Below are 26,557 nucleotides of genomic sequence, written 5' to 3'. Positions count from 1 at the left end.
CCTTACCGTTCTGCACATGTGTCTAGCCCTCTCCCTCGGAGCTCTGAGTGTTCTTTTCTTTCTGTCCGTATAACCTCAGGCCGGCGTCTTTGCAGGTCTGCTCAAATCCCACTTCCTCAGAGAAGCCATTCACATTCATCTTATACCAAGTGGCTTACCCCAATTGCTGTATATCACACCATCTTCAAAGTGCTCATCACAAACAGTGTTTGCTTTGCTTATTTTCCTGTTCTTAGCTCCTCCCTCTCTCGCTTATGAGAATGAAACTTATGGCAGAAATCAGGTCGGTGGGAAGCGACAAACCATACGCACTCGGAGGTTCAGAAAAGGACTGTTTATTCCGATACTGCCGGCAGTATGGGAGAGCAGCAGGTCATCCACAAAAATCTGTTCTGCCCGCCTCCTCCATAAGCCAGCTGCTTATATAGGTGGGACAAAGATTACACAGGGAAATTGGACTATAGGCATAGGAAAGTAGGAGGCTGCGGTGGGACTCCATTGTTTGGGCAGCAAGGGTGTTAATCTTTCCATGAGAATGGACCGCACTCCAAGGTTGACTCCCTGGTCCAAGGTTGACTCCCGAGGGCATACAACTCCCAGCCAGGTCAGAATGTCCTTTCTTTAACCAACACAAGGCCGTCATGGTTAACAGAGCATGATGAATATTTCCCACAACCATAGTCAGTCCCCAATATTCCTTTCTTGCCCCTAACAAAGTCTCCTTAAGTGTTAGGACCTTGTCTGTCTTGTTCAATGCTGCATTTCTGGTACCCAATGCTCACATACTGCAGCCACTAATAAATATTTGTTGAATGAATGAAGAAACCAATAGACCTTTTCGTTGTTAAGGGTGTTAACCAAAGAGGATGGAGATGGTAACTATTTTCAGCACCACCCCAAACAGCACTTTGTGGAGAGTAACCTAGATAGCCACCTACACACATTCTCAGTGGATAGGGTAAGCGTCACCACCAAGGGAACAATCCATTGTAGTTGCAAAGTGAGATCTGAAGACAGGGCATAGTTAAATAGTATTAACTTTTCTGTGAAGTATTTCAGAATGCTTAAAACTGTCAAGTTCAAGAGATAAATTAATGTTAAATCTATGAATGGATTCCTGATGGAATTTGGGAACAATTTTCCATGTTTTTAACACTCAGCAATTTAAAAAGTGCTTTCATATGCCTTACTTTATTTGATTCTTACCTGCCTGAGAAATGGAAGATAATATTATTCCCATTTTACAAATCGGTGTATAGAGACGGAGTGACCTGTGCAAGGTCACAAGACTGTACAACTGGCATTAGGGTGGTCCCAGACCCAACCAGGACTTCTGACTTCAAATTCCTTGTTTTTCTCCATTGTACTCCAGTCATCAATTTATTTAATGTACTATATTATTGAGCATCGACGGTTTCAGGTGCTGTTTTAAGTGGAACCTATGAGGTTACAAAAGGATTGGCAAGAAGGGATTCTCTCTAGAGCCTTCAGATTGGCCCTCCTGACTCTTGATTTTGGACTTCGGTTGATAATCTTTGTCTTTAGTTTTCATTTTTTTTAAAAAAAGTAATGCATGTACTTGGGAGGAAAAATCAGTACAGTAGCTGCGACCTGTCCCCACCCCACTCTCTCCAGATGCAACTGCTGTTGTCTTTGACAATACCTAGGGTGAGTTCCCTGTTTCTGGAGTGAGGCCCTTCCTGGAGGTGGGGACTGAGCTAGATGGCCTTGGCTGGCTCATCTCCATCCCTGTGGGCGGCCGCGGCTCAGGACACTCCTGGTAAAAAGGGTTGTGCTGCGGAGAGGAAAGGAGGACAGTTCGGCTGGAGAAGGCAGCACCGAGCCTGGGCGGGCAGGACGTTCGGACCCAGATCCTCAGCCGGGTTTAACGCGGGCCTAGCGCGGGGCGGGGCGGGGCCTGGCGCGGGGCGGGGCGGGGCCTGGCGCCGGGGGCGGGGCCGGGGGCGGGGCCGGGGGCGGGGCCGGGGGCGGGGCCGGGGGCGGGGCCGGGGGCGGGGCCGGGCGGCGTGCCGACGTGGCAGGCGCAGGGGCGTGCGCCTCCGTGGCCATCTTGGAGGCGGGGACGCGCGGTGCGAGCACCTCTATACCTCCTCCTTGTCTTACCTCCCTGAGCTCCCTGTCCCCCACTTTTCAGCTGCCACGCAGACAGCTTCTCGGGCCCCCAGGTGAGCGTCAGCCTGGGAGCAGCGCGGGTGCATGCGGGCGGCGGCAGCCCCGGGTGAGGGCGCCAGCGGGCGCTGTGCCTGCGAGGTGGGCGGGCTGCCGGCCCCCCCGGGAGGCTGGGGTCTCCCCGGAGCCCCGCGGCCTTTCCTCCCCGGCGCGGGCTGTGGAGCCTGCCGGGTGCAGTCCGGGCGCCGGTGCGCTTCGCCGGGCGAGCTGCGGTGCTGCTGTGGGTGCGTCCCGGGGGGCTCCTTCCGGCGCTTTGCCCCCGTCCAGGTGCCGCGGCGGGCGCCCCTGGCCTCTGGGCTCCACCTCCCTGCGCTCGGGCCACGGGGGAGACACCAGCGGGCGCCCGCTGACCTTAGCCCGGCCCGGCGGGGCCTGGAGACGTGGCGGAGCCTGTGGGGAGGCCGCTGCCTCCAGTTAGGATTTCGGCTGCCCCCGCCCTGGCTGGGTCCACACACCGGACCGGCCGCGGGAAGGAAGCAGTTTATTTTTCCGTGGGTCCCGGGTCAGTGCCTAACGCCGCTCCAGGGGGCTTTTGTCCTCTGCTCTTCGTTAGTTCCTGGGACCAACTTCGGGAGCTTTGTCGGGATGAGCCTGTGTCCCAAATTGGCAGAATTTATATCCAAGAGAGTTTCTGTCATTCAATGTAGTCTTCAGAGACACCATGTACATTTCTGTGAACCTGGCACATTTGGGCATTCCGGTCTTTCCAGTGTCAGCCACTGTTTAATTCAGTGGACACTGATGGAAGTTTATTTGGGGATCAGAGCTGAGAATGCAAAGACAGAAAACTCAGACCCTGCTCAGGCGCTCACTCGTTGGTCATAGAGACCAGCCTTTGCACCTGTAATACATCAACAATAATTGGCTTTTAGTGCTTTTACGGTTATCAGAGCTCCATGATTCCATTGATTTTTTTTTTTAATCTGTATAAGTAGCCATCCACTTTAATGTTGATACATCAATATTCCTTTTTGTGCCCAGGCTTGAGCACTAAACCCTTTAACCACTCTTGACACTTCACTGTTATTTTACCACAATAGCTTTTCTTTAGTAGCAGAAGGTATTACATTTATGTATACAAAATTTACCCAATATTGTCATTAAGCTGATTCTCAAACAGTATAGCTTTTTAAAGGCTAAAATAAATTGACTAATTATTCCGTACTACGGGGTTGTAGTCATTGTGCAAGTTCTTATGCCAACACATTTGTTAATGTTGGGGATGAGGGTCACCTTTAAGTCTGACTTCCACCTGCCATTGTAAGGATGCGGTAGTGTCTGTAGTAGGACATGAATGACTAATAGGAAAATGGGAAGATGAAGAAGAGAGAACTTTGGGAAGAGACCGTGCATATTTGCCTCCCACTCCTCGGTCCAATTCAGACTGACTTCCACCCCATTCCTTCCATGGAAATAGCTCTCACTACATCATCTCCCGTTTAACAAATCCATTGAACCTTAGATACCATCCTCTTTGTTTCTGCGGATTTTAATACTGTTGCCTGTTTCTACCTTGGAGCACACTGGCTATTGGACACTATAGTCTTCCTGGTTTTCTTCCTATCTTTCTAGTCATCTCTTGTTCTTCTCTGTACACTTGTCTTCTACCTGGCTCTTCTTCAGTGATTGGTTAGATCATATTCTCTTTTCACTTGGTATTCTCTTAATCATCTCAGAACATGACTTTAGAGACTAGGTAAAGTAAAGGAACCTACGCTTACATGGTTTCTAAGCTACAAACTAAGTCATTGTCTTTCCTTTGATGTTTCAAGGGACTTAAAATTCAGCATGCCCAATATAAAACTACATAACCCTAACCCCGAAACACTCCATAACCCTAACCCCGAAAAGGTATCAAGCAGATACCTCTTCCATTGTTCCCTACGTGAATGATACCCATCTCTGTCCAGTTGTGCAAGTCAAGTATCTCCCCGTCATTGCCCCATATCCAGTCTATCGCCACCACCTAAACATTTCTTAAATCTGCTCTTCTCTAGCTCCACTATCCCCACTTTAGTATAGGCCTGTGGTCGGCAAACTGCGGCTCGCAAGCCACATGTGGCTCTTTGGCCCCTTGAGTGTGGCTCTTCCACAAAATACGACGGCCTGGGCGAGTCTATTTGGAAGAAGTGGCAAGTCTATTTAGAATAAGTTTAAGTTTTAAAAATTTGGCTCTCAAAGGAAATTTCAGTCGTTGTACTGTTGATATTTGGCTCTGTTGACTAATGAGTTTGCCGACCACTGGAATAGGCCAAAGGTTTTCAACCTTGGCATTATTGATATTTGGGGCCAAGTAATTTTTTTCTTGCGGGGGCTGTCCTGTGTGTTGTAGGATTTTTAGCAGTACCCAGCCTTTATCTACTGGATTCCAGTAGTACCTTTCTAGTTCTGACAACCAAGCGTGTCAGAATCACCTTCTTCCCCACCTCCCTAGGTGTCTAGGGTGTTTCTATTTGAACTACTTGTTAGGGTCTTTATACTTCCTATACATTCACTTTCTTTTTGTCTTAAATTCTGCGCATTCTTCAGAACCTGGGGGACCCTTTCCTGACCTTCAGGTCAAAATCATATTCCTGTCATACAAAACTGTTCTTACACCCAGAGCATACAACTCAGGCTTCAGTTCTTTGTACATGGGTATTATTCTTTGATTATCTCCTGGACTCTAAGTATCCTGTTTTTTGCATCCATTGTTTTTCCAGAGGCACCAGTACAGTGCTTGGCAAGTAGTCGACCTTTAATGAAGGATAACTGAGTAAAAACATAAAAAACAAATTTGGTGTATTTAGAAGTTTTGAGTTTATGCTGGAGACAGGCTTGAAATTTTGTAATTTTTAAAAGAATTTTTCCATATTTTGTCATCATTATCATCTGTTAGGATTCTGGTATCTAGTGGAATTTTTGCTATAGTTAACTTTTCTAAAATCCTGACATATCATTTAGCCATTAATGTGAGGAAAACCAAGAATTGAGCTTTTTTTTATTATTATTATTTTTCAATGTTAACAGGAGTAGCCCACATACAATGCTTTATTGGGAGAGAAGAAGTGTTTCAAAAGTACTGATTTTTATTTTAAATGTAATAGTGACTGGAACCCAGATGTAAATCTAAAATGCATCACCCTAGCTGGTTTGGCTTAGTGGATAGAGTGTTGGCCTGCAGACCAAAGGGTCCCGGGTTCGATGCCGGCCAAGGGCACATGCCTGGGTTGCTGGCTCTATCCCCATTGTGGGGCGTGCAAAGGCAGCTGATCAATGATTCACTCCCATCATTGATGTTTCTATCTCCCTTTCCCTTTCTGAAATCAATAAAAAATATATTTAAAATAAATAAAATAAAATGCATGCATGTAAGAGAAAGTAAATTAGTAATTTACTATTTGAAATATATTGGATGAGTAATTATAGTTAACATAAAATCATAATGATTAATTATATAGTTAACATAAAATTATTTTTCAGTAATAAGTATGTCACAGATTGCCTATTTAACATTCTCCCAGACTGATTTTTTTAGGAATTTTGACAGACCCTTCATCTGGAAATAAGTGGCATTATAAACATAAAGACATCTGTCTCTTAATGATTATTTTTTTGTTTTTGGTATATTTTTATTTTTTTATTATCTTTGTTGTTGAAAGTATTACAGATCAACAAACAACAAGTGCTGGCAAGAATGTGGAGAAAAGGGAACCCTAGTACACTGTTGGTGGGAATGCAGACTGGTACAACCACTATGGAAAACAGTATGGAGTTTTCTTAAAAAATTAAAAATGGAATTGCTATTTGACCCAGTGATCCCACTCCTAGGAATATATCCTAAGAAGCCTGAAACACCCATCTGAAAGATTATTCTTTAAAATTATTCTCTGACTTTACAAGCTATGAAAATATGCTTTGACTACTGTGTAACACTTGGTACATTTTTATAACTTTACAGTCTATCATAATTGAAAAAAAATGATGGAAGAGAGTGGAATAGAGACAACACCACCTGGAACTCCTCCACCAAATTCTGCGGCGGGACTGGCTGCTGCTGCTGCTGCTGCTGCGATGTGCTCCACGCCCGTTCCTTTAGGTAAGGGGGTTGTCTAGCATATAGTGTTTTAAGGGTGGTGAAGAATCTTCTCTTTTCTGTGTCAGTTTAAAAAAGGCATATGTTAAAACTTATTTTACTTATGGGAGTTGGAAGTCATATTTGTTGTATATTTTAAATTACACATTTTTAAAATCTTGGGATGTGGTCTGTTATATTTAAACATTTTGCAAGAAAAAAGTCATGAAAACTAAGTGAAAGTGTTTCCAATTTTGTCTTTTTTTTTTCTCTCTTCCCCTTTTCCTAGCTGCAACCAGTTCTTTTTCTTCTCCAAATGTATCTTCTGTGCAGTCCCTGCCACCACACGCATCCTCTACCCCTCAGCCGTCCCTTCCTCCTGTGAAGCCTTCAGCATCATTGCCTTTTGTGCCTCCTTCACCGGTTCCGTCTGCTCCACCACTTGTTACTGCTATACCACCTCCTGTGTCTCCACCAACTGCTGCTGCCTTTAGTAATCCTCCTTTGCCCCACTTCCCAACTTCAACCTCTGCTCCAAGTACTCTTCCATCTGCGCCCCCTTCCGGTCCTCCTACATCAGGATTTTCTGTTGGATCAGCATATGACATCACAAGGGGACATGCAGGAAGAGCTCCCCAGACACCCCTGATGCCGTCATTTTCTGCACCTCCAGTAACAGGTAATCCTCTCATACTTTGAAATTAGTGGTTATAGCTAATGTTTTGTTTTTCAAATAATAATAATAAGATATAATTTGCATACCGTATAATTCGTTAATGTATTTGCAGAATTATGCAGCCGTCACCACAATTTTAGAGCTTTTTAATCACCCCAAAAAGAAACTGCGTAACTATTTGCAGTCACTCCCTACTTCCTCCCAAATCCTCACAGCCCTAAGCAACCACTAATCTACTTTCTCTCTCTGAATTTGCCTATTTTGGACATTTTATGTAAATGGAATCTTACAATATGCAGCCTTTTGTAACTGGCCTTTTCACTTGGTATATTTTCAAGGTGCATCCATGTAGCATATGTCAATACTTCATTCCTTTTTATGGCTGTATAATATGCCATTGAATGGATATACCATATTTTCTTTATTCAGTTCATCAGTGGTTGTTTCTACTCTTCTGGCTATTATTAATACCTCTTCTGTGAACATTTGTGCACAGGTTTTTGTGTGGACCTATTTTCATTTATCTTGGATATGTACATAGGCATGGAATTGCTGACTTGAAAAACCACCAGGCTGTTTTCCAAAGCAACTCTTACCAGTATAAGGGTTCCAGTTTCTCTGCATCAATGTTTTAAACTCATTTCTTGGACTTTCAGAGCTTTTTATTCTTATGTTTTTGCTACTTAAATTATTAAAATAAAGCTGATGTAACTTAGTATATGATTTTTATATGTTGTAAACTTATTAATACGTACATGATTAGTATATGGACTGTCAGACAAAATTCCAAAATTTTGCCCTAATATTTTGTGCACTTACCGAGAAACATCAAGGTGAAATTTAAGAATTTTTTAAAACTTAAAAAATTATCAGGACTGAATGGTCCAAGGAGTAGTTTTATTTAGCCTGGTAAAAATTTAAAACCAAATAAAAGCTTCTGTGTGCTGTAAATTGGTGGTATTGGGTCATTTCCTTTTCTAGGTCAGCTATTCCTTCTATTGGCCTCTCTGGAATGGTTGTTAGAAACCAATATTAAAACCTTATCCTTGTTATTTTGTGCCTGTCATTTCTCATTTAGGAAAGGAAACAACTTTGCTGTAATGGTTATTATCCAACTTTGCATATCAACCTTTACAAATAAAATTTTTTGCAGAGTAAAAGTATTATACCCATGTTTATGTATTATGTGAATTTTTTAGTTAAAGTATAGAGAGTATGTGTACTAATTATTATATGCTTTTATGTGATGGGCTTGGGTGCTTACACCAGTGATTTTTATGCACTAAAGAGATTAGAACTATAGCTGATCACATCCAAGTGCTAAATAGAGTAAATGTGAAGTACTTTTTTTTGTTGTTGTTAATCCTCACCTGAGGATATTTTTTCCATTGCTTTTCATAGAGAGTGGAAGGGAGGGAGGGGGAGAGTGAGAGAGGGAAATATCGGTGTGAGGAGACATATCAGCTGGTTGCTCTCCCATATGCCCCTAACCCAGAGTGGTGAGTGAACCTGAACCCCAGGTATGTGCCTTGACCAGGAATCCAACCTGTGACCCTTCTGTGCATGGGCTGGCACTCTAACCACAGGCCAGAGCATGAAGTACTTTTTGATTGTTATTTTATTTGTCAGTTTTCAGGGCGGTTGGTGTAAGCCTATGAAAAAGGGAAATTTATTTTTTGGAATTTCGTTTCATTTGTATTTTATAAAATAGTTTTAGGTGATTCTTTGCGTTCATAACTCGATCTTGAAATGCCTGGGTGTACAGATACATTATTTAAGCTGTTTTAAACTGCTCATCTCATATATTGTATCTTCTTTTTATAGGAAATCGTTTATGGAATAAATTACATATATTAAACATTTTTGCCATTAACTAGGTATTTTGCCAGCCCCCATTACTCAGCAAGCCAGTTTGACTTCTCTGGCCCCAGGAACTGAAACCACGTCAGCCATTACTTTTCCAGAGGAACAAGAAGATCCTAGAATTGTTAGAGATCAGGATGAAGCATCTGCTAGTGGAATCTGGGGTTTTATCAAGGTGAGCTGTATTTACTTTAAAAACCATGCTTAACTTTTATGAAACTAATAGGCGTTCATTAGAGAGAATTTTGAAAATACAAAATGGTGTAAGGAAAAAAATGATTTTTATTCTCTTTACCAGTTTTCTATAGTTCCTCTCAGTTTTTTGTTTGTGCATATCTATGTGGATGTTAATCTCTTTTTAAATAAAAATGAAATTGGAGTAGTGGCATGTGGAGATGTCTTTCTTTTGTCTTTACCTATGGTATATCAGGAATATCTTCCTAGCCATAGCATATCTTCAGAAATGTTTTCTTTCTGGCTGCTTTGCCCTACATGCCATTGCATTTATTTCCCATATTTTATTTTGCTAATGTGATTTGGCGTTTTCTAATTGTAATTTTTACCAATAAAACTATGATGAGTGCTCTTATATGCAGATCTTTGTGTTCATCTGTTTCATCAGGATTAATTCCCAGTGTATGTAAGTGAACACTATTGTTTTAAAAATATATTTTATTGATTTTTTACAGAGAGGAAGGGAGAGGCACAGAGAGTTAGAAACATCGATGAGAGAGAAACATCGATCAGCTGCCTCCTGCACACCCCCCACTGGGGATGGGCCCGCAACCAAGGCACATGCCCCTGACCAGAATTGAACCTGGCACCCTTCAGTCCATAGGCCAACACTCTTATCAACTGGCCAAACCAGTTAGGGCAACAAGTGAACACTAAAAATTACTGATACATACTGCTGTTCAAGAAGGTTATTCCAAAATAGACTGTTAAAGCATTTTTCACTTTGCTAGCAGTTATCTTGAAGTACAATATTTTCTCAATTGAAAGGCAAAAAAATACCTTGTTTTAATTTGCATTTCTTTGTTACTGAATTTGAACATTTTTTTTTCAGATTTATTTTCAATTTATAGTTTTCTTTTGTGAAGTCTCTATGTTCTTTGCTCAGTTTTGAATTGGGATGATTTTCTTAATGAATTTGTAAGATCTGATAGTGTAGTAAGAATATGCTTTTTGATACAAAAGTTTCTAAATTTTCAGGACTCATTTCTATCAGTCTTCTTTCTTTTCAATTTTTTTCATGATAAAAATGACTTTTTCCACTATTAATATATGATAAATGTTTTTCTTTGGTTTCTTCTTAATTCTCTTATTTTTCTTTTTACACTTGCCAATTTAATGTAGCTATACCTATTGTATTATATGACGTAGAAGTCAATTTTAATTTCTTTCGACCACTTAATCAACTGTTCCCACATATTATCTCAGAGATTTGATATGTCACCTTTATCTCAGTTACTGAATTGTTGGTTAGTATTAGCTTCTGGGCTCTGCGTTCTATTCTACTGCTCTGCCTGTCCTTGCAATAGTTCTACACTACTTTAGTTATTGTAACTATTAATATTCATTGACAGCCTACTCTATGCTGAGCTGGGGACGGCAGTGTTCGTTGATGAGTAAGCGAGGTCAGTTTCAGGTCTCTGCATTCATAAAGATACATCAGTATTTGGTTGTATAAGTTTGCTGATTTTTAAAAATTTCCTTTTCTATTTTTTCTATTTATTTTTCTTGGTGAAATTTGGAATCACTCCATCAAGTAAACCCCCTCCCCCCCTCTCCCCCCAAAAATTTTGCTGGTGGCTTGGTTGCAGTTTAGTTGTATAATAAACATTTTTAGGTGTTACTATGTGCTTGACTGAATTACCGCATTTTTCATGTTTCATGAAGATGGCGTTTTTCTACTGCTTTTTAAAGGCTTTCTTTATATAAGGACTATCACTTTTTTTTAACTTTTTAAAATATATTTCTTTATTGATTTCAGAGAGGAAGGGAGAGGGAGAGAGAGATAGAAACATCAGTGATGAGAGAGAATCATTGATTGGCTGCCTCCTGCCACCCCTACTGGGGATCGAGCCTGCAACCCAGGCATGTGCCCTTGGCCAGAATCGAACCTGGGACCCTTCAGTCCGCAGGCTGATGCTCTGTCCACTGAACCAAGCTGGCTAGGGCATTGTGAAAAGCATGTCATTATGTCAGTTATCAGTTGAATACCCAGTTTAGCTTTCCAGGTTTTGTGAATAACTTCTGATGTTCAGCATAAGGTTGGTTGACAGTCTTAAATGTCAGTGTTAATGAACTCATTGTTTTTTCTGAATCACCTTAGTTTAATGGTAGGTTGGAAGAGGTGGAATCATGGTTGTTAGCCAGATGCCATCTTGAGTCATTGCTCTCTCAAGAATCTTTTACCATGGGAGAAGTATAGCATAGGAAGGAGGTACTTGGACCTGGCTCCTTATTTCTAATATGTGGTTTTAAGAATCAGATGGGTGCAAGGCTTATTGAGGGATCACTTTGTAAGTTATATAAAGATCTGTTCACTATGCTGTAGACCTGAAACTAATGTAATATTGAGTGTTAATTCTAATTGGAAAAAAAACACACAATCCAAAGGCCTGGCTTAAAAATGAGAATTTGGGTATGAACAAAACAAGAAACAGGAACTAGGACAAAGAAGAAACTGGTGAAACATAGCAGAATATTTTATATTAAGGTAACAGGTAGCTGCTTTGGGGAAAAGATAAATGTTTTCACTATTTTTATTTTTTTTATTAGGGAACAAAGTATGGGTCTGTGGAGACATCTGATTACAATCTTTATTTGGGACCTTGATGGACAAGTTTTGCCTAGTCTTTTAGATAAGTAAATGAAATAACATATACATAGAAATTAAGTAAATATATATGCATGCACACATATGTAGATACAATATACATACGTCCCAGACTAGTGCTACTGAAAGTGTGGTCTGCAGTCTGTTGTGGGTCTTTGATAGATAAGAAAAGAAATTGAGAATAAGCATTTTGAAATTTAATAGCAATTTAACATTGTTATAATCTTGTTTTTCTTATATTTTACAAAGTACAGGTCAGTGATGCATTGGAAACCTAAAAAAATAATTTATTTCATTATCGGGTGATCATTGTTTTCTTTGCTTAGAATGGATATTTATATGTTAATTTGTTTTATGCAGGGTGTAGCTGGGAATCCTATGGTGAAATCTGTGCTTGATAAAACAAAACATTCTGTAGAAAGCATGATTACAACGCTGGACCCCGGCATGGCTCCATATATCAGTATGTACTTAAGATAGACTAGCATCTGCCATATATTTTAAAAGTATGTGCTAATGTCAGCCATTAATTGGAAATCCATAGGTCTTATAATCGGTAGAAATCCTCTTAATAGTCTTATATTGATTGTCAAATCTTAGTCTTGGTATTTTTAATTCATCTTTTTATTTATCACCAGTAAATGCATTTTGAAAACTCCTCAGAATAAACTTCGGAGGAGTAAAACCATATGAATTACTAGTATACATACTGACTGATTTTAGTGTAAATGTGGTTAGTCACTTGCTCTATATGACTTTATTCACTGTTGATATTTGAAGTGATGCTCTGTTTATATTTGGTTTTGACATTTCTTCAGTTATCTATTTTAAATAAGTATATTTATGTTTAACTCAGTGATAATATTTGTAGAGGAAGTTAATCTATTGATAATACCATAGATTACTGGGTTTGTTGTGAAAGCTGTTTTATCCATTTTTGAATCTTCATTACCAAGAATCCTCCAGACAGTTGACATAGACACGCAGTATGCCCTTTAATTCTTAATGTACATATCCAGTATGTGAAAAAATATAATCATTTAGCAACATCAGTGACCAATTATTAGTAATTCTGTTTAAGGTAACTTACAAGCCAAAGCTGTGTACCAGGTATCTGAATATAGATTTTTAATGGCAATAAAAAGTCAATAGTTTTAATGAGTCTTGACTATGTTGGTAGTTTACTATGTAGTAAATGTCAAAGGACAAGATCTATCAATGATAAGTACCATTTATTAAATGCTTGCTCTGCCAGGCACTGATTCTCCCAAGAGCTCTGCAATGTAGGTATTATTTTCCTCAAGTTTTAGATGAGGAACCAGGGTTCAGAGAGATTTAAGTTGTCCTAGGTCATACAGCTTGGTGGAACTAGATTAAACCCATATTCAATTTTTGACAACTAGCCACTTTGCTTCCCTTGAATCAGGAATTAAATCAGCTTAATTATTTTTGGAGTTTATATCTGCTAAAGGACTTAGAAATCAGGCCCTATCATGCATATTGATTTTACATATTCATAATAAGTTTGACAATGAACACATCATGATAGTCTCCACAAGCTCCTATTTTGAATGAGAAAAAGTATTTTTGGAGCTCTTGCTGTTTTAACGGGTACTGTCTAAGACTGTGAAAGCCATTATTTTATGTATTCTTAGAGCAAGTCCTGTGAGGTGATAGGTAATTTCCTATAAAACAAGTTCAGTGACTTCTGCAAGATAATGAAGCTAGAAAATGATAGGACTGTAATCCAAGACCATTTCTCAAGCCAGTAGTCTGCATGACATCAAGAAAAAGTAAAAAACAAAACAAAACAAAACAAAATACCCAAGGGTGGAGGAAGAGATACAAAGTTTGTATTATTAGATAACGTAACATATAATCTTAATCAGCTTTAAAAAGTAATACTGAGTGTGGAAAAGCTGACACTGTCTTGACAGCAAAAGCAAGACCATTCTTACCTAATAAAACAGTGAAACGATATTTTTACTCAGATATTCTAGAAATCATTTGATTTAATTTCAAAAGTATCAAAAAGGCACAAGAGCTATTAGAAATGCTCTAATATATTTTAACACAGTTTAACTTTCTACATTCTTTTAATTAGTTCTCCCTTTGCTATTATGAAAGGCCACGCGCTAAATGAAAGCTTAGTGGAGTAGTCCTCAGCTAGAGTCAAGAGATATTTCTCACATGGAAGGAAAAAAAACGAGAAAAAAGTACGTTTTCTCTTCCCTCCTATGTGAGCTATTGCTTTTAGGTCTTAGTAATGTCTAATATAAAAAAAGGCGGGGGGGGGGGGATGCATAATAAAAAACTCAGATATTTAGAAAGTATTTTCAACTGTTCGAGAAGATATTTATTAGGAAAACCATAGCATCATTTCTGGGGCAAAATATTTTACAATACAGATGGCTTTCTTGAGAAATCGCTTTTACCAGTGGTAGCCTAATGCCAAGTAGCAAAGTATGCTGTGCTTAGAACCAGGCCTTTGAATTCTGTGTATCACGAAATGTTAGATCAAGATCTCAAAAGTAATTAGGCACATTTGATTCAATTACTCTAAATAGTACACAGGTTTTTAAAGTAATTGCAATATTAACATTTTTTTAAAATTTCATATTGCTTTTAGCCTTTTTAAATTTGAGGTTTTATAAAAGTTGGCATTTCATTTTTTTAATATATGCTTGCATATTTGTATTAGGTCAGTAATAGATGTATAATTTATAAATATCCATTTATTTGTGGTATATATATTTTTTTCATTGATGGGGATGTATAATAAAATTTCAACTCTCATATTTTAAACTACTTTCTAGATAAAAAGCATATTTCATGGTAGTCCTTGTTTAGTGCAGAACTTCTGTGCAGGTCTTTGACAGGTTATATCAGTAATAGTCATTTTCTGTAAATAGTGTCCCAAATATGTGATTAATATTTCAAAGTCAGATATATTTAATTCCTATGATTGCTGAAGGATTGGCAACTGTGGCATCCATATGGTGTTAGAATTTTGTGTATAATAGATATGTCTCTAGTAATTAACAGTAGAAAAACCATTTTGATTTATAGCCTTTAAAATGCAATAAATGTGTATCTAAAATTTAATCAGAAAATGAAACTAAATTAAATTAGTAGAGCAGTATAATAGACAATCTGTTTTCATAGTGGCCCTAACATCATTTCTCAGATATCTATGGAACATCTTTTAGGAGCTATTATTAGATGCTAAAAAGGTGTTCCATGAACAGATTAAGCATAGAAGTACTGGGTTATAGTCATGATTTTTAATTGTTGGATTTCTCAGAATCTTTATGCTAATGTACCTTACAAATTTCCAAGAAAGAAATACGGTGTGCAGCATCTCCTAAGCTGTTTGACTATATCACGCTGTCATCAGGGAGAGCTACTAATATGTTCTGGAACAGTAGTTCATAGAATTCAGAACAGTGTGGTGCCGTATTTGTGGCAGATGTGATAATCAGAACCAGTAGAAGGTATGTGCCATCTTCTGCTTGCCAATAGATTCCCTTAGATAATACATTAGTTCTCATTTTTAAAACTAAGGAAAATTTGGTAGTTCTGGGCTAAGCTCTTGTTGGAATAAGATGCCTATCTTGCATTGTTCTGTGAGCTTAGTAATTATGCAAATGAAATGTCAACTTGTGGTAATTTTGAGAATTTCATTATTTTAATTTGGAATTGAAATTTTCTGCTGCTGTTTGTAGAATCTGGAGGTGAACTGGATATTGTAGTGACCTCAAATAAAGAAGTAAAAGTTGCTGCTGTCCGAGATGCCTTCCAGGAGGTCTTTGGCTTAGCTGTGGTTATGGGGGAAGCTGTTCAGTCCAATATTGCCCCCCAACCAGTGGGCTATGCAGCTGGATTAAAAGTAAGTAATAGAAGGAAGACCTTCTAGTAATCTCTTCGTAATTCTGGGAATAATCCTGTGGTCTGTATGGAGCGAATTGGTTTTTACATAATGAAACGATCAGCTTGGTTTTAATTAGACAACTCTGTAGTGTTATGAAGATATAGTGGACTTTTAAAGAAACCTAAGGTGGGTTTTTAATTGAGGGAGGGAGTACACACATGCAGAGAGCACAAAAAGAAAATAAGTAGTCCTAAAAGAGGTATTCTTAACCCAATGTTAACATTAAAGTCAATTACTAAAGAGATAATAACCCTCGAATCCCATAAGCTTTTTATTACTACCACTATTAATAATACTTTAAACTTGTATGTATTTCTTCAGGGTTAGGAGCCTCTAATCACAGCATTTTTGCCAACCAATTAATAAATAACTTTGTTTTATGTTTGTTCTGTTTAAATACACCTTAATGTGTATATTTTATTCATTAACATTAAACTCTCATAGTTAACAGCACTAAATTCATGCCTAATGAGGCTTTCCTAATATATTTTCTCCATAAGGTACATCACAGTCTTCTTTGCTTCGGAACACTAGACAGCACTTCTGCACTATACATAGAGCCCTTTTAAAACAGCAAAATCACCAAAAAAGGCACAACTGAAAAATATAGCACTAAGTAATTTTATTGAAAAGCCAGCCATAGTTATGACCATTGTTGAATAATTAATACAGGGTGGGGCAAAGTAAAAGTAGTTTTATAGTTGTGTGTATGCAAAACATTTTATTCTTGTATTATTTTTCCATATGAACAATGTAAATCTACTTTTGCCCCACCCTGTATGTTATAAACACAGATGTAGTTAATACCTATAAGCATTTATTTAGAACCATGACTCTTAGTGTAAGTCCTTAGAGTGTAGGGCAAGCTCTAGGGTCTTTGGGTATCCTTAGTACTGAGATAATTAATTCAATGTGACCTCTATACCACCTAATTTTTGATCCCCTATACTTTTAGAAAATAAAGGTAAAATTCCATTCTCACGATATTGGTAGGGAATGATATTAAAATTTCTATAATTGTGACCCCAAAAGATGCCACACTTAATTAATGTGATCAGAGGATAAGAGAGGTGAATATAAACCCTCTTTATTTTCTCTTCTGAATTCCGTAAACAAACAAAAAAAGAATTAGACTTGTCTACCTAGCTCATTTCTTTCTAATAGGTGCTAATTAATTTCAGTGAAATGTTTTGTGACCCTTATGAAGTATAAAGTCCAGTGCTGTGTAGGATACTAAGAAATGAACAAACAGTCTCTGTTCCCTAGAAAGCATAAAATCTAGGAATATTTTGTTGTAGTGCATAGCTAAGATATCACCTTCAAAGAGTTAGGGGTGAGTCCCTAAACATACCCTTTATCCATTAATAGTTTTTACTGAATTAACATTTATTTCAACTTTATAATTAAAATTTAGCCATAACTACCTCTTGGGAGGAGTGAACTAGGCAAATTTATAATATTCAGTATAAAGAATTAAGTTTATCTTATTCATTACATTTTTTCCCCAAAAATCACTTAGATTCTTAACATTAGCGATATAGGCCTTCAGAAGCTCTTTCTTTTGTTCAGTTTTTCATGTAAAGTTCTTACTGAAGGCCTATTAGGTTAGACACTGTGCTGTATACTAGAGATGTAAGAGTTAAGAGTAAAGCAAAAATACATAGTCTTGATTTAATTGTAAACTTGATTTAATTTAATCTTTCATCCTTCATCTTTATAAGTTAATATCTTTACTCATTCTCATCTAGTTTTCACTTTCTGTTCTTTATTTCAGTTATCTCTGAAATAAATTCAGTTGTCTCTAGAAATATCTTAGCTTTCTCAGTTTTCACTTGAATAGGAACTAATCCTTTAATCTCATTTACTATTAAGCTCTGCTGTCTATAATAAAAATAGGTATTTAACTATGGCTAATTTTATTTAGAAATAAGTTTTTATCTTGCTCTTTTAACACATCACTCATGATCACTATTTATGAAGTGATTCAGATAAAAGTAGTAAACAGCAACCTTGTTTTCATTAGTCCAGTTTTTAGTTTTCTGTAAAAAGATTAAATTCATGATCTTGATTTATCTGCATAGTGTTTGTAGCCCCTCAGTTTTGTTTCATTAATGGTGATAATATTCCTGAATAAAACTTAAAACTGTCACCTTAAGGTTAAAGAGAATCAGAAGAAAGAATAAACATATTTACTGTTGATATGATTGCCTACTTAGAAAATTTGAGAGAATCAACTAAAATCTGAGATTGATAAAAAAATTTATTTTGTAGGAGGGCTCCTTGCCAGGTTAACATTAAAAAACACAGTTTTCTTATATTAGTAAGTAACCATTTAGAACATAGAATGTCTAAATAATCCATTTTATAGTAGCAACCAAAACAATAATGCAAATTGGAATAATTTGGAAGGTATACTCCAAACTGAGTACTGAGAGGAACACAATTGGACTTTTTCACCTTTTGTCCTCTATATTGTGTGAATGAGTGTGTGTGCTTGCATAAATGTATGCATATATTGCTTATATAATCATAAATTAGTATATTTAGTAATGAATAATTTGAAATGGTTTCTAACCTACACTGTTATTCAGGGTGCCCAGGAACGGATAGATACCTTGCGTCGAACTGGAGTGATCCATGAGAAACAGATTGCTGTGTCAGTAGAAAACTTTATTGCAGAATTGCTTCCTGACAAGTAAGAGGCTTGTTGTTTTTTCTTGTAATGAGAACTCTTAAGATCTTTCTTAGTAGCTTTCAAATATACAATACAGTATTATTAATTGTAGTCACCACGTTGTACATTATATTCCCATGACTTATAACTTGAAGTTTGTACCTTTTGATCCCCTTCACCCAGCCTCTGGCAAGCGCCAATCTGCTCGTCGTATGTCATGTTCTGTTTTTTTAAATTTGTTTTTAGATTCCATATATGTCAAATCACACAGTATTTGTCTTTCTCTTAGTCTCTTAGCATAGTGCTCTCAAGGTCCATGTACCTTGTCATAAATGGCAAGACGTCCTTTTTTAAGGCTGAATTACATTCCAGTGTCTGTACCACATTTTATCCATTTATCCTTCAGTGGACACTTAGGTTGCTTCCATACCTGGGCTCTTTTAAATAATGTTGCAGTGAACATAGGGGTACATATATCTTTTATAAATACTCAGAAATAGATGGCTGGATCATGTATTATTTTTCATTTTTTGGGACACCGCTATACTGTTTCCCAGTAGCTGTACCAATTTATATTCCTACCAACAGTTTGTGAGTGTTCCCCCTTTTCTCTATATCCTTGCCAAAGGTTGTTATTTCTTGCCTTTTTGATAATAGCCATTTCAACAGGTGTGAGGTGATACTACATAAGGTTTGGGTTTGATTTTCTGGATGACTAGTGATGATAGGCCATCTTGTGGTTTTATGATTCTGGTTAATTAAAATGCTGGTTGTGTTACAGTTGACTTCACTTAAGTCAACTTACAAGTATCTTTTAAATGGAAAAAGTTTTCATTGTGAAGGATTTATCAGAAATGAGGAAAGGATTTGTTATTCCCTCTGAGCTTATTTTTTAATTTGCTAATAACTTTTCCAGTTGGCTATACAGACAAAATTTTCCATATTTTTTTAAGTGACATATTAAAAATATTATGCATGACAAACTATTTGCAAGTTCAAATGAGTAAATTTGGTGCATTATTTGAACTTGATCAGTAGAGATTGCCGTTTTTCTTTCTCCCTGGGGCAGGGAGTGAGGTGAAGTTGAAAGATTAGTAGGAAGCAGAGGGAGGAGAACCAAAAGTTTCCTCAGCCAACAGCACTAATAGTAAAAGAAATGGAAGAGGTTTGGTGGGTTTGCTAGGTATTGCAGTTTTACATTTATTGAGTTGAAGGGGACATCTGGGTGGACATGTTTAGGAGCATGATAGTATTTCAGAGAAGAAAGACGACTTTGGAGTTCTTCTAACGTGTATTCACTGTTAGCACCACAGTGAATACACAAGAACTTTCCATGATAAGTAATTTTCAATTATTTTTTTTCTTATTGTTCCTCATTATTTTTCTCCTCTTGGAGTTAAGCCAACAGAGGAATTTTATATATTGTTTTTATGGATTGTCTTCTTGAAAATTGATTAGAAAAACATTTCCTTTTTGAAATCTTTTAATATTTTATCAAAATGATATTACTTATACCTTTTATTTAGCACATAACTTGAAACTTATTCTGTTGCAGATGGTTTGATATTGGCTGTTTGATAGTTGAAGATCCTGTCCATGGCATTCATCTAGAAACATTTACACAAGCCACACCGGTGCCTTTGGAATTCGTACAACAGGTTAGTTTTCTGCATTTTCATATGCTCCAGGGAAGCTTTCAATATTGTTTCAAAATAAAAATGTGGGCAGATTTTTTTGTTGAAAAGAGCCTTCTAGCCTTTTCTTCTTCTATGTCTCAGTACTTCCTTACTTTTGTTTTCTAACTGTCTTTGAAAAGGTAACATATTTATATAATCACTATTTTCCTCACCCTAAGATGAAAAGAGATTTACCTCTTCTGGTTTTATGTTCACCTTTTCTTTATTTTCCCTAATATCTTTGTCTTGATCTTCCTCTTTGCTGGTAAGTAGGAACCTTAGTGAAAGGCATATGTCTTTACCTATTCACATCGTTTCTATACTGAGGAATAAATGTATAATGATTTTGATTTTTTCTATATTTTAGTTATATTGCATTTTGTTCAAGAAAAAAAAGTAAGGGCATATTAACATTGGAATCTTTGTACTCTTAAATGGCTTTTTGTTGACTTTTTCCTCTCCATTTGTACTCTTGCACATTGTCAAATTTCATCTCAAAACTTTATTGGATTCTCTCCCAAGAAAATACGTGTATGTACTCACATATAAGTTGGGCAGATGTGTGCATAGAATCCCTGAAAGCAACTTGTGCCTCTCTTAATAGGTTTACAGCTTAGATGAGGACTAAGAATTGATGCTTGGAATTTTGAAGTTATTGAACCTTTTACTTATACTATAATTTCTTTTCAGAAGTACAAGAAAGCATTTTTGTAGATGTTAACATTAAACTCCAATATGCAGGTGATTACAAGATTGTAAGCAAATATTATGCATATTGTTATACCAATAAATTAGAAAAATTGAACAAAATAGTAGATTTAGTAATTAGGTTGGACCATATGGAATTGCTGTCTTTTAAGTAAAATCAAATATTGGCAGTTTCATATGATTCAACCTTAATCACCTCAATGAAGCTTTCCAAAGTCATCTCATTAACCTAATCTTTTAGCTCTTAATACTTGGGAGCTCTGTAAAAAATTGGGATGAAGACTATTTATTTATTATTAGAGTCTACCATTGTGGTCTTCAAACACAGATCCCTTATAGTCAAACAGTCATAAAAGAGACAGGCACATTAAGCTCCCATTCAATTGTTAATAACATTCAGTTATTAATAACTTCTAGTCTTTCATATATGAAAATGTCTCCCAGGGTGGGGCCACTCAGGTTTGCAGGCTTGTATTTGATCTGTTCAGGTTCCAAAACAAAAGTGATGTCAGCAATATAGGGCTTCACCCTTTCAGGCACCTGGTACAAGCATGCCTCAGAGATAGTGCGATTTGGTTTCAGACCACCACAATGTTTTCTGTGCATATAAAAGTAATGTTTACACAATACTGTAGTCTAATAAGTGTGCAATAATATCACATGTCTATAAAAAGCAGTGCACATATCTTAATTTAAAAGTACTCACCATTATCTGAGCCTGTTGGAAAAATGGTGCTGATAGACTTGCTTGATGCAGGATTGCCACAGTCCTTAAATTTGTAAAAAAAAACAACAACAATATCTGCAAAGCAGGAAGTGAAGTGAAATAAAACAAGGCATGCATATATAATGAAGCTAAGAGACAGTATCATCTCTTTCACTGAGCCTTTTGAGTTGTTAATGTAATATTTGATTTCCCTCATTACATAAACCATTTATTCATTCTCTTACTCATAGCAACTACTTTCCCTTCTCTCCATTTATACCCACACTTTTCTACCTTTGGAAGGGACATTAGGTTTGGCCACTGTGCTGGTCAGGAGAGCAGGCAGCAATACGAATCTAGCAAGTGTGTTTCCCTCAGCCCATATGGGCATCCTTTTAACAGGCTAGGTTCCCATTGCGCTCCTGCCTGACCATAGGGCCAGGCCACTGCCTATAAATGAGTAAAAACTGAAACATAGGGGATTTTACCACTGTTGTTTTTCCATTAGGAAAACAGCCCACCCTGCTGATTTGTTTTTACTTTAAGTCAGAGTGGTGGCCTTCCAAATGGGATGTTATCCATTCACAACATCCTTGGAACTGCCCTTTGTAAACCCAGGAGCTCTTCCAGTTGAGAGCTGTTCATAGGGCACTGTCCATGCAGCAGCTGGTTCCAGCAGCTCCTCGGGTGTCTCCAGAATTGGTCCCACAAGCAAAGAGACTCCCTGCTTGCATCTCCTCCTTGCATTCCCTGGGCAGCATGATCCTGTGTAAACCACTTCCATAACATTGTATGGAAATAGAGCTAAGAAAGCTCATTGTTCCGGTCACTGCCATCCCATTAGGGCATTTCTTCAGCAGCAGCATCAGTGTATGTCCTTCAGTCATAAGTGTAGCTTCAATTAAGAATGTCTAATAACAAGGTAGAAAATGCCCCGCAAATGGAAATCCTCTGATCCAAAGTCCCAGTAGTCATTGCTGGGAGGCACTTACAGGTTTTTGCCATTAGCCTCAGCCTACACGCCCCCTAGGGTTATGGCAGGAGATTTTTGCCCCTAACATCACTCCAGCTTCTATCCTATACTGTGTGGGCTGAGGCAGTTGTACTGATTCCCATATAGCATGTCTAATTAACAGTGCTTGCAGGGCCGATGTACATGCCTCTGTTTTACAATACTAGGTACGAAACATTCCCCAGTGAGATACAGTGTCCATCCCCAAAGTAGTCAGGTAAAGGAAACAATGATTTCATGTAAAGCCCATTCAAATATACCAATTTTCCTACAAACTTGCACGGTAATTCCGTCAACTCATATGCTTCTAACTGTATTCTCTGTTAGGATTTTATCAACAGGGTTTGGTTTTACAATACTAGGTAGGGAAAGTGTTCTCTAGCAGACATAATATCTGTTCCCATAAAGCATCCAGGTAGAGGGACACAACTCATTTACATATACCTGCTTAAACATTGAGCTTTCATAATTCTATCAATCTTTGCAATTATATTATTTCAATCTAATATATAGGGTGTCTTGGAAACCTCTTCTCCCCATGTCCATTTTATTCACTATTGTGACAAAAGGCTCTGTGATGATAAACATTAGAAACTTGGTCATTATAAGGGTGCTTCAGGGGTCAGCAAAAAAAGTGGCCTGCAGCCATGTCTGGCATGCCTGCCTGTTTTTGTAAAATGTTATTGGAGCACACTCCTGCCCATTTATTTACATGCTGTTTATGGCTGCTTTTGTGCTTTAGTAGAATTGACTAGTTACAGTAAAGACCATCCTGCCCACAAAGCTTAGACTTTTTACTCTCTGGCCCTTTTCAGAAAAAGTTTGCTGACCCCTGTGCTAAATATCCATTGCAAAAGGATAATTTTTATTTTATTTTTAGGAATACATATTGGAAAAATAAATAGATATAATGCTCAAAGAACTGTATATACTAATATCAAAACTTAGGACATATTGCCAAGTAAAATACACTGCATCTAGTATGATCCATATATTTACATATGCACACATATATACTTTAAAATTATATACATTAATAGAAAACAAAAGGCCTAGAAGGATATGCAAAAGCTGTTAATGTGGTTAACTCTGAAGAGTGATAGTGAAAGAGTGTCTTTTACTTTGCCTTTTTTCTATTGTCATTGTTTGATATTTTAGTTTTGAACCTCATGACAAAAAAAAAAAAAATTAAAGCATGTGCCTTCCTTTTATTCCTGCTATTCAGCTCTCCCTGTTTCTTTTTAATCTATACTTAGAGTTTAATTCTGTGCTTCCTTACTGTTGGAGTTTTTTACTTAAGGGAATGAAAGTCAGCTCTTTAGGGACTATAATTACAATCAGCATGCATATTACTGAAGTCTAGAAAAAATTTATACAAATAAATTATCCCCTCTGTCCCCCAATTAAAACTCACATATGTTGGAGTTTTGCTTCTAGGGTCAATATCTTGTTCCTCAAAAATGTGATCCTAGACCCAGCTTCCTACGTGTCACGTGGGAACTTGTTAAAATTGCAGACTCTTGGGCCCTCACCCAGAGGGCTCGAGTTAGGATCTGCAGCTTCACAAGATCCGTGGTGCTTCATGTACATGTCACCTGTGAGAAGCACAGTTGAGATAGTGTCTCTGGAGATCTTTGTGATTAACCTGCTACTGCTCTTCTCTGAAACCTAGTGAAATACTGATTGTGCAGTGGGCACTGTGGTAGGGAAGACTGAGCAAGCTCCCCAGTTGCTCAGTTTCATGAGTGTTGTACTCCTTCTCTGGGAACCTGCTGTGGAGTTTCAAACTAGGGGTCTTAGGTAGAGTATTAAAAAATATGTGGTTTTCTAAAATTAAAAAAAAGGTATCTCAGGTAATTGTAATACAAAACATGTAACTATATTCATCTGGACTGTACCTAATACCCTAAAACAGAAAATCTTCCTTATTCTTGGATATTCAGCAATGGGTTTATTCTCTTTTTTCTGTGTGGGGTGAATATGTAATTTGAGTGAGAACAGATAAAGGTTGGGTCAGGTATGAATGATGCTATCCTGGACTGCATATTATTTTATAGGTATTACCTTATTCACATGAGAATAAAGTTTCTGGGGGTACTCCTCTGCAAATTAATTGAGCTATCCTTTTCTGAATGGATTGAAGTCTAATATGCAGGCAGTTTCCTTTCTGGTAGGAATGTCATAACTGTAAAAAGTTATAATGTTTCTATTTTAGTACTAATTTTATTATGAACCTGAAGTGACAATGAATGTAGAAGTAGAACTTAGGCCCTCTGACACTGAGCTTTGTTGGATATAGTCATTAGACTTAAGACCTTGATTATATTTTAAACAAATTAGCTGTGTGCAATATCGTGTTGATTCTTCCACAGCTTTGGAATTTTATACAGTTGGCAGCATTAGCTGTTTCTCAGGGTCTATCATCATCGATATTAAGAGCAACCTGAGAGACTTTGAAATGTCACTTACAGCCATTTCCAATGATTTTAATATAAATTTCATTTTCCCATAGGCTCAAAGTCTAACTCCCCAGGACTACAATCTGAGGTGGTCAGGCCTTTTGGTGACAGTGGGCGAAGTCCTGGAAAAGAGTTTAGCAAATGTCAGCCGGACTGATTGGCACCTGGCCTTCACTGGCATGTCACAGCGACAGATGATCTACAGTGCAGCCAAAGCAATAGCGGGCATGTATAAACAGCGCCTGCCCCCCAGGACCGTGTGAGAGACTTACCTAGATCCTGAGACGGCCTCACCGTGAGCTTGGTGGTAAAGAAGACATTTTACTTTCTGAAATTGGATAGCGTCAGTGATCCAGCAGTTTTGGTAATTTTCCTGTAGGCTGCAATTTTTCCTTTCCCTTTAAAAAGCCATAGTGTCATGTCAGCAAATGAAAGGAAACAGATTCTTTTATGATCATTTAATTACATGTACTATAGTTCTCAAATATATAAGTATTTTTATAGGACAATTTGATACCAGATTTAGAGTACAAATTCATGTGTTAAGAAATTTAACTTGATATGTACTTGATTATTTTGTTTTTCATAACACAGTTAATGACATGCTTGTTGAATATTCTTTAAAAGCATTGTTTCTTTTAATTCAAGATTAATATCTGTCATTCTTTGAAGGTTTTTTTGTGTGTGCACATGATCTCAGGTCTGATGCTGAGGGTGTGCTCAACAATTTACTCTAAAACACCTACCTGTAGAGAGATGGTGCACATTTTGTTTGCATATTTTTAACATGGGCCAAAACAACAGAATGGATCACTTTCTCTTCGGTTATCATGTACACACTGTGTGAATAATGCTCTATTTTTCTTTTTTTTTAAGTAAGTTCTGGCATCTTACAGATTTATGCTCTGAACATTAGGGTAATACATTTTACTTTTTGATTGTTATGTGACAACTAAATGGCAAATGATTCGAGTATTTTTTAAAATCAGAAGCATTTATTTTCTTAATACTGCTATTCAGTATTTTCTAGTAAATTCTGACAACAGCCATTATTTCTGATTCCATTCATATTTTTCCATTGTAAGAGAGAAATTTTGGGAGGGAATTACTTTGTTGTTAATGGGATTGTATGCTTATTTAATTAAGGTTACTTCTGACTTAAGTTTGCCTTCAACACTACTTTTCCAACTTTGTCGAATTCTGCCTTCACTTTTAATGGAACTTTTCAAAGAAACTTTTATATGCAATCTGATTTAGTCCATTATGTTGGTACTTAGTGAAAGTTTTTCTCCCAAATATATTTACCATTTTGTGTTTTATATAAATCAAAATTAAATAGTCTTACACTTTTGAACTCTATATATGCAAGTTTAAATAACACTTAAGATAGTGGTTTCTCATATAAATGTAATTTATTTACTCTTCTATGCAGTTTTTTTAGAGTTAAAAGAATTAGCACAATCTTATAAAGGGTGTTAAAGCTCTTATCCCGCACTGTCATTACTTATAAGGTTTGCTTTGTATTTTTGCTTTTTTTTTACCTGGGGCTGAGATGAATTAAGTATTCAGTGAAATTCAAGCTGTCATTCAAAGTAATGAGAGAAAAGAGATGAAGCCAGTTGTGGCATAATAGGGACAGAATACTTTTTTCCTCTTTATTGGTATTTATGGAACAGTTCATCTATGTCTTCTCCATCTTTCATGAATAAGAGAAGTCTTTCTCTACCATTTGTATTTGTCCTTTATTTTTAAAAGCTCCCTTTTCT

General features: G+C 37.3%; 1 protein-coding gene across 1 annotated transcript; it reads left to right on the top strand.

The window, feature by feature from the left end:
• The first annotated feature begins 2,087 nt into the window (after positions 1-2,087).
• PRRC1 (proline rich coiled-coil 1) lies at positions 2,088-25,782 on the top strand. The gene is made up of 9 exons (XM_054714937.1): positions 2,088-2,186; positions 6,131-6,268; positions 6,534-6,923; positions 8,798-8,958; positions 11,986-12,088; positions 15,351-15,514; positions 18,148-18,251; positions 19,786-19,888; positions 24,845-25,782. The coding sequence occupies exons 2-9, from the start codon at positions 6,151-6,153 to the stop codon at positions 25,052-25,054; spliced, it is 1,353 nt and encodes a 450-aa protein (XP_054570912.1). The 5' UTR covers positions 2,088-2,186; positions 6,131-6,150; the 3' UTR covers positions 25,055-25,782.
• The last annotated feature ends 775 nt before the right edge of the window (positions 25,783-26,557 follow it).

The sequence above is a fragment of the Eptesicus fuscus genome, chromosome 4, assembly GCF_027574615.1.
Source record: "Eptesicus fuscus isolate TK198812 chromosome 4, DD_ASM_mEF_20220401, whole genome shotgun sequence".
NCBI classification, from domain to species: domain Eukaryota; kingdom Metazoa; phylum Chordata; class Mammalia; order Chiroptera; family Vespertilionidae; genus Eptesicus; species Eptesicus fuscus.
This window is presented reverse-complemented; position numbering and strand designations above follow the sequence as displayed.